This window comes from Palaemon carinicauda, chromosome 1 (assembly GCF_036898095.1).
Source record: "Palaemon carinicauda isolate YSFRI2023 chromosome 1, ASM3689809v2, whole genome shotgun sequence".
NCBI lineage: Eukaryota > Metazoa > Arthropoda > Malacostraca > Decapoda > Palaemonidae > Palaemon > Palaemon carinicauda.
The window spans coordinates 331,775,139-331,794,195 of NC_090725.1; the positions used below are offsets into that span (position 1 = coordinate 331,775,139).

Here is a 19,057-nt window from a genome sequence, read left to right on the forward strand (position 1 = left end):
GAAAAAGGGTTCATACCCTGATTCTGATCGTCTGATTGATCTCTATTTGTACCGGAGAACCAGTGACAAAGGTCCGTCATCGTGAAAACGTGATCCTCAGCGGTACGATAACATTCTCTAATACTGAATGTTTGTGTTATCTCCAGTGAAGCCGGAGATTCGATGAAAAAGGGACCGTAATAATGAAACTGTGAAGTCTTCATCGGTATCACAATGTTAACTCCGGTTCTGGACGTCTGCTTGATCTCTGTTTGTACCGGAGATCCGGTAGCAAAGGCCCGTCATCGTAATATCGTGACCGTCTCCGGTACGATAACATTAACCTCAATGAATGTTTGTGTTATCTCCAGTGAAGCCGGAGATACGATGAAAAAGGGGGCCGTAACGATGTAATTATGATAAAACATGACAAAGGTTCGTGTGTAAAAGGCTTCAGCCAGAGTCCGAGTGCCGGATTTCACCGTTGCACTCAAAAAATCTGCTCCTGTACGATAACTAGTTCTCACCCAATGAGTATCCATTATAGCGGAGCATAACTCAAGGCGGAGCTAAGCATAACTCAAGGCGGAGCTAAGCATAACTCAAGGCGGAGCTAAGGGTGTCGGTATAAAACGACCCCAATTAATGACTCATACACTAACGTACCTATTAATAGTATTAGCTATATTAACAGTAACCACATCAATAAAAACGTTTATAATATTAAACGTACTATCGTCAACTCTGATACTAAGAAGAGGCCTGAATAACTCGTGATCGTATAAAAACGGAGAACGGGAAATTCACCTCTCTTACTCGAGCTAACAAAGAAAATGAGAGAAGGGATAACTCATATCTGTAGAACAGGGAACGAGCAGTCTCTGTTTTCGCTCTCAAGGTTACATAATAAAAAACTAACATCACACAATAAAACAAGAAAATTAATAAAATTGATTGCTTTTCTTAGTAATTGTAATAACCAAGAACGAAGAATAACGACAACGTAACAAATAAACAAGGATATAGTCTAAATCGAAGCCTCTGAGGCGAGTACAAACTAACAGACTAAATCGCTAAACTTTAATTCGCTATTCTTCGTAGGTCCAAATTGGACTTGCAAGCAAATAAATACCATAGTAAAAACTAGTAAAATTTAATGATAACACAAAAAGGCCATAAAACGTAAGTGATATAACCTAGATGACAGAGTACCAGATGGGCAAAAATAACTCGAATATTTACCGAAGCGAACATAACCCAAAATGGCTGCCGATACCTCGGCAGGACAATCGCTTCCAAAACTAAAAACCACCATATTGGAAACAGAACAAATGCCCGGTACTGTCAAAATCTGCCAAAACAAACTATGGTACTTAACATTGGTAAGGGTGAAGTAGCAACGTCAGTCATGTTGAAATAACGAGAAACTCTTCGAAAAAAACACTGTGCCCAAAAAACTCAACTTGTATGCAAGTTCCAAATCAGAAGGATGACCTGGTGAGCACGAGTGGTAGGTGTCGGTAGGGTAACCCAACTGTATTCTCTAGGGCCTGTCACGGCCCTCCCCCTTTGATGAAGGGATTATCTAAATGGAAGACAGCCTGTGAATAGTGTTTTACAAACGCCCTTGTTAGATATACGACACCAACAAGGTGCTCGCGCGAGGGTTGTAACCTCTGCATTCCATGCTTTTAATTTTCTCTGGTATATTTGGAAGATTTATATCAGAAAAAGTACAAAGAAGGACTTTTTCGCCGGGCGTCACAGGTCTCTCCCCAGAAATAGATTTTTCCTTCGTCAAAATCCCTTTTTTAGTTCCTTCTTTACAAAAGGAAGCAGTTGTTTATTCATGGGATAGTTTTTCTTAACTAGTAAGAGCCATTTAATTTTAATTGGACAATTCTACGGACATTAGAAAAAGTTGTTTATTCAGCAAATAGTTTTTTTTTTTATAGGTAAGAGCTATTCAATATTATTTGGACGATTTAACACACAAAATGCCTAATTTATTTTGTAATATTAGAATTACATCACAACCTCTGTCCAAGAATACAAGTGTCATTCAGATCCAAATAGGGTTACTGATATAAGTACAGCTATATATAAAAGTTCTCCTAATTTATTATATTTGGAAAGGGTTTTAGCAACACCTCAATGGCGTCCCAAATCTTTATTTGCTAAACATTAACTTAGGGAGTCCTGGTTTACATGTCATGATTGTTGGGCTGGTTGGATGTGGTCTGATAGAATGGTAAATCTAAGTGATTGGTTTTGTAAAATTCCACTTTGGGACTGTGGTTTAGTAACCTTTCAAAATTAATTGGTTGGTTTTTGTGAAATTCTATGTGAAGCACAGTGATTAAGTTTCTTATCATATAATTGAGTAACTAGGTGATGAAAATATTTTTAATATGTCACCTGGAATTTACAGTACCCAAAAGCCTAGACTAAATGTAAGTCCAGGGTGTTATTTAATTATGGGAAAATAAATGCAATCTCTCTTTTTTCCACTGGCTACCCACCATATCCAGAGTGGTAATCAGTATTATGAACATCAGGGGAGATTCAAAGAAATAAAACTATTTCAATAACAAACATTAATATTTCTATGCTCGGCCAATGTTCATATCCTATACATGCCCGACCTACCCTGTCAAGAGGTTAAGGAAGCATTTCAACTTTTGACACAGAAGAAGCGATACGACATGCAAAGCATGTTATTGATGTTAGACGCCAGTCTCATTGGTATTAGTGTACTGTATTGGAAAGAGGGAAAACAAAATTCCTTCATTTTAAAAGAGAAACATTGACATTTCAAGCTTCCGGAGACAAAAGCAATATGAACACCAGGGGAGTTTTTTCTATGCAATGTATAACACATGAGTATAGTTGAGACAGCTAGGTGTTTAGATTAGTAATCATGGGTTCTTTTAGCTGATGTTTTTTTTTATACCACAATATTTTGGTGCCACTTGTGGCCTACTACACCATTTCTGTTAAAATATCCAAGGAATATGAGCAATTCTGAGAAAAAAATTAAAACAATTGTACTTCAAGTCGACTCAAAATATGTGAACTAATAATTGTGCAAAAATAAAAATGGACACTTAAGTCTCCAGAATCTTAATTTTCTTTCTCTATTTTTTTGGGGTTGAAATTAAGTTATGATGAACAGTACCATGTAAATTAACATGTAAACTAGAAATATTCCTAAAATTCTAAAGGTATTAAAAGTATTGAAATGAAATGCATAAAGGTTACCTGGAAAGTAAATGCCCACAGATTCACGAAGTTTCTCATAATTTCTAGTCCAGTCATGATGTTCAATATATCCACGTGGATTTACAGTTTTTACCCACTGTGGATTGTGGTTTACTAATTCTCCTGTGCTTGTCGTCCACTCCTTCCCCAGACCTCCAACAATCAGAGTTTCATCCTTCACTGTAGCCCATTCACTTTTAAATCCTTTAAAGATAAAACAAAAATTATATACTGTACATAGTAAGAAGGAAAGAATAAAAAAGCTTTTCATGTTGAATGGCAAAAGCCATATTTGTATAGGGTTTAAAGGTTAAGCCAAAAGCCAAGAACTGAAAAATATAAGGTCATTCCATGTCATCATTACTTAGTAAAGCTGTATCCAAAGCATAAAATTAGATTTAAAGCAATATAATTTGTAAAAAAAACAAATTCACATAATAAAATATCACAAATTTTTAAGTAATTTGTATTTTTCCTAACAAACTTACCTAGAACTACCTTCTTAGGAGTTACTGGTAACTCTACCTAACCGACCAGCTTTTTGTATAGTTTACCCTCTTTCCGTTTTCTACGGGGTCAACCTCAGGCAGTGTGATACGTGCCCTGAGGCGACCCGGGGTCGGGCAGCGTGCTGGCTCAGGTCGTCGAATCGTCAATAAGTTTCTACTACTTGACTCTGCAGGTTCTCGGGGAAGGATGGGTGGGCCATAACCCGAAGGTAGTTCTAGGTAAGTATGTTAGGAAAAATACAAATTACTTAAAAATTTGTGATTTGTTCCAACACGGTTACTTACCTAGAACTACCTTCTTAGGAGACTTACACTTTAGGAGGTGGGAGTGTCCTGCACGCGAGAGAGGGAACTTCTAAGGAGGTCTTGGTTCCACGACCACTAGAAAACTGCACGAAAAGTAGGGGAAACTATCCAAAAAACTCACTTAGTGTCTAATGGCTTACCTTTCCAAAACCAACTCCGATACATGTCCTCTTGAAGGGCGTTCCTTTCAGTGACTAAGGTCTTTTCAACATCTTCCTGGGCCGGACGGTCCGGGGAAGGAAGGAAAGGGGGGTAAGGTTAAGGAAGGAACTAGTGTCTCTTGGCATTAACACCCCCCGGTTACCCTGGGGCTATGACCTTAGATCTCTTGAAGGGCCGAAATGATTGGGCCAATGGAAAACCTGTCCAAGGATTTCCTCGAGCAATCTTTGAGATAGTGTTCCGTGAAGGGACCAGGTCCCAGCCTTCAGGATCTTTCCCACAGCCATGTTTTTCTCGAAGGCCAGGGAGGTGCTCAGACCTCTTATGTCATGTGGCCTTGGTTTTCCTGGGAGAGGAGTCCCAGAAGCCTCGTAGGCCCTCTTTATCACCTGTCGCAGCCAGAAGGAGATAAGAGTTCTTCGAGACCGGTTTCTTCACCCGGCCTGTTGAGACGAATAAATTTTTGACCTGAGGGCGGAATTTTGCGGTCCCTCCAGGTATTTTCTTACTGTTCTCACGGGACATAAGAGTAGATCCTTCGGGTTGTCGGAGCGAGGGATGGCTGGCACCGAAAAACCATCAAACCGAGGATCCCAACATGCCGAGTTCTGCGTCTTCGCCACAAAGCTAGGGACGAACCTAAAGGTAACTTCTCTCCACCCTTTGGAGTGTGAGACTCGTAAGAGAGGCCGTGTAACTCGCTAACTCTTTTCGCCGAGGCTAGGGGTAAAAGAAATGCTGTTTTAAGGGTGAGTTCTCTGTCTAGTACGTCCCTGAGAGGTTCGAAGGGTGGCTCTGACAGAACCTTGAGAACTCTGGCTAGGTCCCACTGCAGAACCCTTACCTCCTGGGGGGGACATGATTGTTCAAAACAGTGGATGAGCATAGAGATGTGCCTTGAGGCTCCCAAGTCAATGCCCCTAAGAAGGAAGACTTGACCTAGGGCTGCTCGTACTCCTTTGATGGCCGGAATGGACGAACCCACGTCGTCTCTTAGGTACACCAGAAAGTCTGCAATGTCCTGGATCGACGCCCCTAAGGGCCTGATGTTCTTGGACGCACACCACTTCACGAAGACTGCCCACTTTGCCTGGTAAACTACTGCCGAGGAACGCCGTAGATAACCCGACATCCTTGCCGCGGTTCTCGATGAGTATCCTTCTTTCTTCAGGAGCTTCTCGATAACCTCCACGCGTGAAGGCGGAGGCATCGAGGGTTTTCGTGCCACCTGTGAAAGTGAGGTTGACGCAGGAGGTCTGGCCTGTTCGGAAGCGGCCAAGGAGGACGAAGAGCTAATTCTTTTAGGTCTGCGAACCAGTCTCTCTCTGGCCACCAGGGCGCTACCAAAGTCATCGACAGGTTGGACGACACTCTCACTCTGTTCAACACTTGCCTGATCAAACTGAAGGGAGGGAAGGCGTACACATCGAGGTCATCCCAGGGATGTTGGAAGGCGTCCTCGAACGCTGCCGAAGGGTCTGGGATCGGAGAACAGAACACGGGGAGTTGGGCGTTCAGACGTGTGGCGAATAAGTCTATCACTGGGGAGCCCCACATTAGGATGACTGCCCGAGCTACCTCCGGGTGTAGGGTCCACTCTGAACCTATCACTTGACCCGCCCTGCTGAGGCCGTCGGCCATCACGTTCCTCTTTCCTGGGATGAACCTTGCCGTCAGTTCTATCCCTTCTTCTGTCATCCACTCTAACAGTTCCGTGGCTCGGGCGCATAGGACCCTTGACTTCATGCCTCCCTGTTTCTTTACATACGCCACTACTGTGGCGTTGTCGCACATTAACGCCACAGTGTTTCCTCGCAGGAAGTGTACGAACTGTCGAAACGCCCTCAGAACCGCTATCATCTCCAGGTGTTTATATGGAGAGACGCCTCCTCGCTGGACCACTGCCCTTTTGTCGATTCCCCTAGCAGGTGTGCTCCCCAACCCTCCTTCGATGTGTCCGTGAACAACAGCATCTCCGGGGGATAGGGGGCGAAGGGCATTCCCTTCTCTGTGTTCGACCTGATGTTCCACCAAAGAAGGGTCTCTCTCGTCTTCGGGAGGTCTAGGACTATTGTGTGGGGCTCCTTGCCTTGGGTCCACGACTCCTTCAGATTCCACTGTACCGGGCGGAGCCTGAGTCTCCCTTGCGGTACTAATTTCTCCAGCGAAACCAGATGACCCAGTAACTTCTGCCAGTCCTTGGCCCTCCTGGGTTGTCCCGTCAGGAAGGGTTGAAGGATGTGTTCCAGGTTGGCTAACCTCTCCCCTGAGGGGAAGGCTCTTACTAACTGGGTGTCCAGGATCATCCCCAAGTAAATCATTCTGGTGCTGGGGACTAGTTGGGACTTCCCTAGGTTGACTGTGATCCTAATACCCTGCAGAGGTCGAGCAACATAACGCCTTGCTCCTTCAGTTGTTCCCTTGAGGCAGAAAGAAGCAACCAGTCGTCCAGGTACCTGAGCAGTTGTATGCCTTTCTCGTGTGCCCATAACGAGATCGTGGTGAACACTCTCGTGAACACCTGCGGGGCCGTCGAAAGGCCGAAGCACAGGATTTTGAACTGCAGGACACTGGACTCCCACTTGATTCTGAGGAACTTCCTGCTGGAGGGGTGCACGGGGATTTGAAAATAGGCATCCTTGAGGTCGAGAGACATGAGGAAATCCCCCTCCCTCAAGGCTGCTAGCACTGTCTTGGGGGTGTCCATTTTGAAGTCCGTATTTGAGATGAACTTGTTGAGGGCTGAGAGATCTATGACCGGCCTCCACCCTCCTGTCGATTTCTCCACAAGGAAGAGCCTGCTGAAGAAACCCGGGCCGGGGTTCTCCACTGTCTCTGAAGCTCCCTTGGCGATCATGGATGCTACTTCCTCCTGTAATGCCGACCTCTTCAAGGGGTCTTTTGGAACCAGCCACTCAGCCCGATGGGCTGGGATGAGAGGGGGAGGCTCTTCTAGGAAAGGGAGTCTGTAGCCCCCCTTCAGGACCGTCACCGTCCAGGGATCCGCACCGAGATCCCGCCATGCTTGCCAAAAATGTCTGAGGCATCCCCCTACTAGGGGCTCCTGAAGGAGTAGGGGGCCTCTCTTCCTACCTCCTTCTGGAGGAGCGGCCAGATCTACCTCTCCTAGAGTTACCGTAAGAGGGTCTGTAGGCTGACTGAGAGCCTGCGGTGGTCCTACGGGTGGGCTGCTGCGAGGCTTGAAGCCAAGGAGCTGAAGGTGGTTCTCTTCGAGGCAGCAAGGGTGTGGCCTGTGAGGAGTGAGGGACGTCCGTTGAGGCTCTTCTAGACGTGGACTTCCTCATGGGGGGGGCCTGTCATTCCCCCACACGGAGGAATTCCTCAGTCTCCTCGCTTCTCTGTCCGGTAACTTTCGAACCAGTTTGCTCAGTACCGTATCCCTCTTCCTAAGGACCCAGTTTGTAGCCACAGACAGAGACTGGGATGATAAAAACTTTAAGGCCTTGCCTCCCGAACTAACTAGATCCCTCAGCATGGCCTGATTGTCCGGGAGGGAGAGGTCGTGGGATGCCTGAAACCCCACCAAAGCGCAAGACCACCAATCTAACCAGGAGGACACGTAGACCAGGTCCTGTGCCATGTCCTCCATCATAGAGGCTTCTGACGGGAAAAGCACACGGGGGCAGTGGAGGCCCTGTCTTACGAGGCTCCCTGGTTCAGTGAGGTCACCGCTGCTTCTACCGCACAGGGACCACCCTTCGGGGACGTAAAAACGTTTCTGGGATTTCAGGCCCGGAAGAAGGTTGGAGGAACTCTGGCTTCTGCTAGGTACTCGTCTATTTGCTCCATCCCCAACTTCACGTCCTGAGCGAGAGGGAGAGACAAAGAGGGCTTTTGTTGCACCGGGCTGTCGATCATTCTGGACAGTCCGGAGAGCACGGCCTTTGCAGCTGAGGGCTTGGGTTCATCCAAACGGTGATGCCGCCGAATTAGGGCCAGAACCTTACGGTAGGAGGAGATGTCGTCAGACGAGCACTCCCCTCCTTCCACCAGGTCTTCCGTCACCAGTTCCTCCGTACGAGGGTACTCCATGACGGTGGGAAAGGCAACGCCTGACGAGCCTGCCAGTGGTATGGGCTGCCCAGTAGGGACGAAGGTATCCGTCGTGGGAGTACCTTGTTCTACGGGGGGCTCCGTGGATGGGGGATCCATGCGGACTGACGGGCGCCCTTGGTGCTTAAGGAAGGCCTCCAAGGTGCCCGTGGTCGACGCTAAGCCTTCCTTCATACTCCGTACATCCTTCCTAAGGGAAGAAGGAGTGGAGGCTACCGTTGGGTTAGTCACTACACGGGGGGCCTGGTTCGACCCCTCTTGCCGGGCGACTGGTCCGAAGGAGGTAGGAGGATGAGACACAGAAGGCAAGGCTCTAGGGAGCCATCCGGAAGCGGCCGCAGCTGTGGTAAACCTAAACAGCTCGCTCCGGGGCACTGTGAAATTCACCCACTCCTTGGACTTGCTCCTCTTCGCTTTCTTTTTAGAGGACTTCGATCTTTTCTTACCATGTCTTGAACGGGAACGGGACTTCTTTTTGCGGGATTTCTCCCTCTTCCTCTTGCTAAGGTTCCTGTCCTCGTCCTCTGACGACGAAGAAGAAGAAGAAGAGTCCGATGATGACGAGGATGAGGACGAATCCCTCAGACCGCCCGACACGTCCAAGACTGCGGGGGGAAATTCTCGTCGTTTCTCAGGCGTGGGAGGCTGCAGAAACACGGGGGGTAGCGTAGACGAGGGAGCCGGAGGGGACCGAGCGAGCCCTTTACAGAGCCATTGCTCAACATCATCTTCTCCTCTAACGGGAGACCTGAAGGGAGTCCTAGGGGCCACCCACGTGGTGGGGTCCGAAGACGACGAACTTTCTTTTTCCGTGTCTCCTTCGGCGGTTGACGCACCTGAAACACGCCACGAGGCCGGGGAAGTATCTACACTCGGCCTACCCCACATAGGATCTTCCGAGGAGACGGGACCTGCGGGCACCAGGCCCTCGCCTCCTACCCACACTTCCGCACTACACTCAGGCCCCACACATGCCTGCCCCACACTGGACATTTCCCCCACAGGAATATCAGACTCTTGGGGAAGGGCAATGGGCCTCTTCCCCGCAACGGACTTACCTCGTCCCCTACGCTGGGTAGGGGAAGAGGGACAGGCGCTACGGTCTGCCGAGCCGTCTGGCGAAACCACAGGCGAAGATATATTGGAGTCCTTAGGCGACTTCTTAGCTGCCTTCTTCTTCTTTGTCCCGAAGAGCACCCACTGGATCTCAGTCCAGTTAGCACACTCCGGGCACGTAGAGGTAGGGGAACACACTTTCCCCCTACACGTGGAGCACAAGGAGTGGGGATCAACCTCAGGCTTGGAAAGGAAAGCCCCGCAAGACTTCCCAGCCACAGGCCCAGGGCAACGACGAGGATGCTCCATAACGCAAAGCTAACACACCAAGAGACACAAGGATGCAAAGGGAAAGTGAAAGGGAAACACGTGGGTAACACGCGGTAAGCACAAAGGATCGGGGGACACAAAGGGTCGCACAAGGTAAGAGAGAGCGCGCGAGATGTTGATCACGTCGCGACCAGAAACTTACTGACGATTCGACGACCTGAGCTAGCAGGCTGCCCAACCCCGGGTCGCCTCGGGGCACGTATCACACTGCCTGAGGTTGACCCCGTAGAAAACGGAAAGAGGGTAAACTATACAAAAAGCTGGTCGGTTAGGTAGAGTTACCAGTAACTCCTACGAAGGTAGTTCTAGGTAAGTAACCGTGTTGGAACAAATATCATTTAAACATTTGAAAAAATAGTAAGACTTGAAATACGGAGTAGCTTTTATCTATATTATTATCATTATTATTACTAGCCAAGCTACAACCCTATTTGGAAAAGCAAGATGCTATAAGCCCAAGGGCTCCAATAGGGAAAAATAGCCCAGCAAGGAAAGGAAATAAGGTAATAAATAAATGAGAATAAATTAACAATAAATCATTCTAAAAACAGTAACAACGTCAAAACAGATATGTCCTATATAAACTATTAATAACGTCAAAAACAGATATGTCATATATAAACTATAAAAAGACTCATGTCAGCTTGGTCAGCATAAAAACATTTGCTCCAACTTTGAACTTTTGAAGTTCCCTTCATTCAACTACCCGATTAGGAAGATCATTCCACAACTTGGCTGCAGCTGGAATAAAACTTCTAGAATACTGTGTAGTATTGAGCCTCGCGATGGAGAAGGCCTGGCTATTAGAATTAACTGTCTGCCTAGTATTACGAACAGGATAGAATTGTCCAGGGAGATCTGAATGTAAATCACGAGTCTCTTGGCCTTAATAACAAAAACTAAATTTTCTCTCACAATAGCACCTTTAACCTTTCCCTCAGGAAACCAACCTAAGTGGTGTCACATACATATTGCTGAGTAATGAATGTTTAAAGATTTTCTTTGTGGAGGTAAAGAGATATATTAAAATACAGTATCATTGCAAACTCACACAGAACAAAATGATACATCATACAAATGTATTGCCACCGACTTGACTCAAAATGCTAAGATGAAATAACTAACTTGGGGAAAAATATGCTCAATCAGTAAAGCTGCTTTTGATGAATATAAATAAGAATAATGGGCAAAGATAAGAACTATAAAATCTATATCATTGAATAATAGATATAATACAATAAGCCAAAAAAAAAAAAAAAAACATGGAAGCTCCAGCGGTAGTTACAAAAAAGCGCTTCGCACATATCTACCCAATTGAATTTGTAGCAAAGGATATTTTAATGCTTTCACTGGCAAGAATAGAGATGGTTGCCCTGTAAATTGGGAGTCTACAGCCCTGTCCACAGGATCGAGCATGACCGACGGGCAAACAGCGATACCAGACCACAATAGTTAGTAAGAATAAGGGTTAATGACGTCAGAAGCGAGAAAACCACAGAAAGGAATCTGGCATCATACAGTGTTGCCAGATCCCTGCCTTTAGTTTAACCGCTTCTGATGTCATCAACCCTCATTTTCACCGACTATTGTGGCCTGGTATCACCGTTTGCCCATCGGGCATGCTCAATCGTGTGGACAGAGCTTAAGATGACATGACTGGTAGTTGAAGAGAACTCTACTAACAAACTTTGACTACAACAGAGGGAGTTAACATGGTATTCTACTTAATATAATATCAAAATAATTCCTATATTAATGAAGGTAATGCAATTTGTATAAAACTGTATATTGACAACTATTTTCCATGTGCATTAGTTTTTTAGCAACTAAAAAATTTCTTTAGTTTTCAGATTTTACAGATTTTAGCCTAGGTGGCTCATTTTCTACTCATGATGCCTCGGGGAGTCCTCAAGCCACCTGTAAAATATTTTTTTTTTCAAATGGCAAGTACAAAGGCCTATAGTGTGTATCAAAATGTCTGGAATTTTTAGATAGTGTATTTTTTTAATAATAAAAAAAATCAGTAAGTTACTTTGGGTTTTTATTAACTATAGGCTAGTAGTAGACATCTTGAAGGTGAAGTAGAAATATATTCCTAAAGAAAAGATCATTACCCAAACGACCAAAAGGATTAGAAAAAAACGGTCCCCATCACAGGGTACACTTTCAATTCAGACATTTACCTGCCCACAGTTAAGGTAGTGCCTTAGACCCCATACAGGACACCAAAGTACCTTATCTGGATGGTTGGTTACTTCCTTAAAACGAAGGCACTAAAAAGGATGAAAACCTGGAATCGATGCATTTTGAGTTTTCGCTATCTAAGTTAGGGACAAAAGATATAGACCTCCCTCCAATACTCAGAATGAGAAAACGAATACAAGTGTCCGTGCAATTCGCCTACTCACTTCATCGAAGCCAAGGCAAGCAGAAAAACAGTTTTTAGGGTAAGGTCTTTTTCCGAGGCTTGCCTTGATGGTTTGTATGATCTCTATAAAGACTTGGTTATATTACAAGCTGGAGGTCGAATTCCACAGGTCTGTTCCATACTGCTCTCCAGATATGTACAAATAATTCCCATTAAGAGGAAATATCCACTCCTCTCAGTATCTGACTCAAAGCTGAATGATACCCTTTTACTACTGAGACAGAGAGCTGTCTTCCCTTTCATAGATAAGCTAAAAAGTCAGCTACTATTGGAATATAGGCTCCAAGAGAAGTATCACTTTGACAGCACCAATTACAGATGACCCAGTTTGCTTGATACACGTCAGTGGAGGATTTTCTGAGGCATTGCGACATGTCTCATGCTGTCTCGCTTGAAGTCTCTCTCTTGGAAAAGGTGCTGGATAACCTCCACCTGTGAAGTGAAAGGGATCCCACCTAGTTGTAGAAGCCCCACAGGTGCAGTTGGTGAAGGTTTACCACAGGGGAAGCTATCTTGGAACCTCCACTAGTAGAAGCAGAAGGTTTGGGTACCATTCTGCTCGTGGTCATTTCATATTACGAAGAAGTCAAAAAGGCAGTAAAGCACAGATGTCGGGGCCATCCCATCGATGCTGGAATGTGGCTTCAAGTACTGCAGCCAGGTCTGGCACACTGATGAGCAGTAGATTGGCAGCTTTCTGCTGAGGCTTGTAGTGAACATAACTATTGTCGAGGAACCCTACTAAGTCGGAAGCTAGGTTGCTGCTTGGGGATGGAAAGACCATTCTAACCCTGCTGACTCAACATGTTTGCTTTGAGATTCCTCTCGCCGAGAATGAACCAGACTGACAGGACCACTGCATTGCGGACTGCCCTTTCATGTACCAAGACAGCCATTTGACAGTCTGATAAAGTACCACCTTTCTTGTTGACATGACACTACTGTTGTATTGTCATTCGTCAATGTCACCTAGTGACCAACCAAAATTGACTGGAAATGCTTAAAGTCTTAGGTAAGCTTCCTTGAACTCCAAAATATCCATATGAAGAGACCTGTCCTTATGTGACTATTGTCCAGATGTCACATGGTCCATAAGATGGGCTCCCACCCTCTCTTTCATGTGTCATAGAAGATGATCTGGAGGGAAACCACCGAAATCGCTTCTTCTCATCTATACACAAAAGTATGTAAAGTTTAGTGTCGTGCTCCAATGGTACCAAGGCTAGAGGAGAATCTGATATTTGCTACAAGTGTTTCTCTAAAAAAACACCATTGCAATGATCATAGATGGAGGTGACCATGAGGAACAAGTTTCTCGAATGATGTCAAGTGACTCGGTACCTGTTGTCATTGTTGTGCTGGTAGCTGTGCCCGATGAAAGAAAGGACGCAATACTTTCCTAAACTGGGTTACATTACTCTGATTTATGATGGACAAACTTTTCCTGTTAACATGTCTATGTCCATGACAAATATATATAATTCTTTGTTTAGAGGTATGCCTGGATTTCTATAGGGGATTGTGACAAAATGAGAGGAGCCTGCTCAATGATTATCAAGTTGTCTAGGTATTGGATCATACAAATTCCATTGGCATGAGCTCATGGTGATGCCAGCATAAACACCCAAAGTGAATACTTGGGGACTGTGGACAGCCCTAACCTAAGAACTTTAAACTGAATGACTTTGCTCCCTAGGATAAAGGAGAGATTTTCTCTTGCAGAACAATTAATGGAGATTTAGAAGTATGCATCCCGAGATCGAGGGAGATGATAGCTGGGCGTCTCCATCCGGAGCCGAGTTTGATGGATGAACTCCTTTAGGGATGAGAGGTTTATTACGGGTCTCCAACCCCATGAGATCTTGACTATAAACAGATGGTTGAAGAAGCCCGGATATCCGTCCTCAACCCCTTCCAGAACTCCCTTTAGCAACATAGTCTGCACCTCTGAACAGAACAAAGAGCCCATCCTGAGCAGAGCTTGGTGGATGAAGGTGTTCAGGGCCGAGATCTTGACTAAAAGCAGATGGCTGAAGATCCGTCCTGGACCTCTTCCAGAGCGCCCTTTAGTAGCATAGTCTGCACCTCTAAACAAAGACCAAGGGCTTTTCCACTCCTGGGTAATAAAAGGACCACGTCCACAGAGCTGGAAAGAGAGGAGCGGGAGAGAAGGTGAATGGGATGCCGTATCCAAAATGTAGGAATAAATAAGCCTACCATGTCTTAGAATAGGAAGAAATTTAACTAAACATATATAATTCCATCATACCTCCCTTCTCTTCCTCTAGTATCAATATCAGATGAATATGGCATGAGAATATAATCTATAAAGCGGTATGGCTGTGCACCCAGGCTTATAAGCATGATCATATACCCAATTGAGGGAGGGCTGAAGCAACTCTCCCCACTATGTAGTATTCAAATACCTTCATGTATGTGAGACTACAGTGTCCGTAACACGTTATCACTTATAATTATCACTAAACTACATGGTTATATAGGTCATAAGGCAACTGTAATACAGCTAAATAACCACACGAATCCTGCCTCTAGCCTGACCTCGCCAAATTTAGAACCATTTAGCAACAATTAAATACACTCAGATCGGGAATTACTTTACATAAGTAAACTAATTGCAGTTACTCATTAGCGTAATAATTTAATCCATCATAAAACGATAACAAAAATGACAAATTCGTAGGTAATTTGTATTTATTCTAACTATACAAACCTTAGCTATTTAATATGGGTAATTACTTTCGGCGTAGCTGAAATGACAAGCCATTAGAATTTTAACGAGGGTTTACTAACCCACCGCTAGTTAGCGGGGAGTAGGGAGGGTAGTTTGCTAAACCCCCCCCCCCCCCCCACACACACACACACACACCTGTGATTGAGCTCACTTTGTTTAGAGGTAGGACTTCACGGGGGATAGGGCTGGCGGGCAAGTTTGATTAAATAGCTAAGGTTTGTATAGTTAGGAAAAATACAAATTACCTACCAATTTGTCATTTGTTCCGTAACTGAAATACAAACCACACTATTTAATATGGGTGACTCACCCCTTAGGAAGGGTGGTAAGTCCCGGCCAGTACTGGCTTTTGGCTTTGCCCAGGGACTCAGAACATGAGTGTGTCAGTACTCAATAGTAAGGAGTCCCTGCGCCTCGCTAGTATCTTGCTGTGTAAGTGCTGCAGCCTACATAAGCTGTGTGTGAAGGTATGAAGTGTGACACGTCCTAGGAAGTTGACCTGAAGTTCTTTAGATGGAAACTTTAGGTTAGGACTCTACCAATACCACCTCGTCAGGGTATGGGTACGTGACAGTATTAACTTAACACTAGGAACACAAGGAAGCATGGTTTACCTGCAGTGATTCGAGGTCAGCTGTGCAGAGAACCCAGGATGCTGCTTTCCCCAAGAGAGGGGAGAATGAAGAAAAGAATAAGGGCCAGACAAACCTTTTCATTCATGCAGACTAAGACCGGGTAACAATGCCCTCAACCTTCTGCTACTTGTCCATTAAGGAGCCTGAGGTTTTAAACGAGCTGTTGTGCACCCACCACAGGGCCGATAGAGAACGTATCGAGTCTCCTGTGTGTCACGTCTTGCAGGTAGTGGGCTGTGAAGGTCGTCTGACGCTTCCACACCCCTACTTGTAGAACCTGCATCACTGAATAGTTCTTCTTGAAGGCCAGGGACGTAGCTACGCCCATGACATCATGTGCTCTAGGACGACGTGACGGAGGAGGGTCAGGATTCAGGGACAGATGGATTACCCTACAAATCCATGCCGAGATGGTATTCTTGGTGACCCTCCTCTTTGTTCTCCCAGTGCTCAAAAACAAAACTTGCACCTGGGGACGAACTGCAGCCGTTCTCTTGAGATATAGCCTCAGACTCCTTACTGGGCACAGTAGGAGATGGTCTGGGTCATCTGTTACAGAACGAAGACTAGAAATCCTGAAAGAGTCGAACCAAGGGTACGCCACTCCCGGATTCTGAGTCTTGGCAACAAACTCAGGGACGAATCTGAACGTTACCTCCCCCCATCCCCTTGAATGGGCGATGTCATACGAGAGACCATGAAGTTCGCTGACTAGCTTGGCCGGGGCCAAAGCTAGCAGGAACACCGTCTTCCAAGTAAGGTGGCGATCTGAAGCCTGGCGTAATGGTTCGTAGGGAGGTCTCTTAAGAGACCTGAGAACTCGAACCACGTTCCATGGAGGAGGTCTCACTTCCGACTGAGGGCAGGTAAGTTCATAACTCCGTATGAGTAGGGAAAGTTCCAGCGAGAAAGAAATGTCCAGTCCTTTAAGCCTGAAGGCTAGACTTAAGGCTGAGCGATAGCTTTTCACTGCCAAGACTGAAAGGCGCATTTCTTCCCGCAAATACACGAAGAACTCCGCTATTGCTGGAATAGTGGCATCGAGGGGAGAGATACCCCTTCCACGACACCACCCACAGAAGACTCTACACTTTGCCTGGTAGACTCCTGCGGATGACCTTTGCAACTTGTTGCGAAAATCCTCTCTCAGTGAGGAGATGCTGGATAGTCTCCAGGTGTGAAGTCGAAGCGAAGCCACGGCTTTGTGAAAGATGTTGGCGTGTGGTTGTTTGAGTAGCTCGTGTTGTGGAGGGAGTTCTCTCGGAAGCTCCGTTAGGAGTTGCAGAAGGTCTGGAAACCATTCCGCGTGATGCCATAGCGGGGCTATCAGGGTCATGCGGGCTATCAGGGTCATCGAGAGATTGACCGATATTCTGGTCTTGTTGAGCACCCTCCTCATCAGACAGAACGGGGGAAAGGCGTACACGTCGATGTTGTCCCACCGTTGTTGAAAGGCATCATGCCAGAGTGCCTTTGGATCCGGGACTGGGGAGCAGTACAGCGGGAGCCTGAAGTTCAGCGCTGTAGCAAACAGATCCACAGTCGGGGAACCCCACAAAGTCAGGACTTTGTTGGCTACTTGATGATCCAAAGGCCACTCGGTACTCACTATCTGCGTCGATCTGCTCAGACTGTCAGCGAGCACATTCCTCTTGCCTGGAATGAAGCGAGCCGAAAGTGGGATCGAGTGGATTTCGGTCCATCTCAGTATCTCTACTGCAAGATGGGATAGCTGTTCTGAAAAGGTACCTCCCTGCTTGTTGATATAAGCCACTACTGTGGTGTTGTCGCTCATCACCACCACAGAGTGGCCCGCCAGGTATTGTTGGAACTGTTGAAGGGCCAGAAATACGGCCTTCATTTCTAGCAGGTTTATATGGAGGCACTTTTCTGATTCTGACCACAGGCCTGAGGTCCTGTGGTTCAGAACGTGGGCCCCCCACCCTTTCTTTGAGGCATCCGAAAACAGCATCAAATCCGGGGGAGGACGAGACAATCCACTCCCTTTCGAAGGTTCTCGTCTGCCACCCACCACTGAATTTCCGTCTGTTCCGCAGAACCCATAGGGATCATGACGTCCAGGGACTCGTGTCCTTGATTTCACCGGGACTTGAGTCGCCACTGGAGAGATCTCATTCTGAGGCGACCATTGGGAACTAGACGGGCCAGGGATGAAAGGTGACCGAGGAGATGTAACAACGATTGGGCTGGAAGCTCTTCTTGTCTGAGGAAAGGACTCGCGACCCTCCTCAGCCTTGATATCCTGTCGTCTGATGGGAAGGCTTTGTAGAGATTGGTGTCTATGATCATGCCTAGATATACCAGTCTTGGAGTGGGCAGCAGAGAAGACTTCTCGAGATTTACCATGATCCCTAGATCTTGGCAAAGTCCCAGAAGTTTGTCTCGGTGTTGAAGAAGGGCTGCCTCCGAGTCTGCTAGGATCAGCCAGTCGTCCAGGTAATGGAGGAGACGGATGCCGACCCTGTGAGCCCGCAACGATATTAGGGTGAACACTCTGGTGAACATCTGCGGTGCTGTGGAGAGACCGAAACACAGCACCTTGAACTGGTAAACCTTTTGTCTAGGCAGAATCTCAAGTACTTCCTCGAAGACGGATGGACTGGGATCTGGAAGTACGCGTCCTTCAAGTCCAGTGTGCACATGAAGTCTTGCGGTCTCACTGCAAGTCTGACCGTGTCCGCCGTCTCCATGCTGAACGGGGTCTGCTTAACAAACCTGTTCAGAGCTGAGAGGTCGATGACTGGTCTTCAGCCTCCAGACACCTTCTTTACAAGAAAGAGTAGACTGAAGAAGCCTGGGGACCCGTCGACTACCTCTTGGAGAGCGTCCTTCTTCAACATGGTCTCAACTTCTGCCGCAAGGGCTTGCCCCCTTGCCAATCCCATGGCAAGGGAGCTCAATGACACTGGATCCGCTGTTAGGGGAGGTAGAGATGTCGTGAACGGGACACGATATTCCTGACTGATTACAGAAATCGTCCAGGAATCGGCCTCGAGTTGCTGCCACGTTCACGCGCAACTTTGTAGGCATCCCCCCACTGGTGGACAAGTAGGGGGACTGCCAATCCTAGCGTTTGCGGCCTCGGCCGCTCCCTCTAGGATTCTTTCCTCCCCTGGAGGACTTTTTGCCTTTCTTGTCCTTGACAGGAAAGGGCTTAGACACCTTTGTCTTTGCTGTAACTGCCTTTATTGTACTCTTGGTAGGACGTGATTGCTGGGTCGCTGGGGGTTTGTAGGGCCTCGATGTTAGGGCCCTATGTAAAAGGGAGTCCTGGTTGGACTTCCTCCACCTCTCAGCTGCCTGCTCCACGTCCTTAGGCTCAAACAAGTTCTTACCCAAGACGGAAGAATGTCTGAGCCTGTTAATGTCGGTACTGGGGACCTTCTGGTGGAATCTCTCAAACACCGCATCTCAACGTTTCAAGATGGTATTAGCCCACAAGCTCGAGACTTGGTTTGCTAGAAACTCGATAGTACGAATGCCTGAGAGCAAGAAGGTCTCCAAGGCCTTCCTGGTACTCTTTGGACAAGTCCTCAGATCGTAA

At 46.5% G+C, this 19,057-nt stretch overlaps 1 protein-coding gene across 4 annotated transcripts in view; it reads right to left on the bottom strand.

Moving 5' to 3' along the window:
- Positions 1–19,057, bottom strand: part of LOC137658787 (soluble calcium-activated nucleotidase 1-like) — a 117,184-nt gene that overhangs the window by 12,381 nt on the left and 85,746 nt on the right. For all 4 annotated transcript variants that reach the window (XR_011047430.1, XM_068393844.1, XM_068393830.1 and 1 more), the window contains exon 6: positions 3,241–3,444. Coding sequence is in view for 3 of the 4 variants with exons in the window: in XM_068393844.1 (XP_068249945.1) it covers positions 3,241–3,444 (204 nt within the window). In the remaining variant the exon portion in view is untranslated. The remainder of the gene's footprint in view (positions 1–3,240; positions 3,445–19,057) is intronic.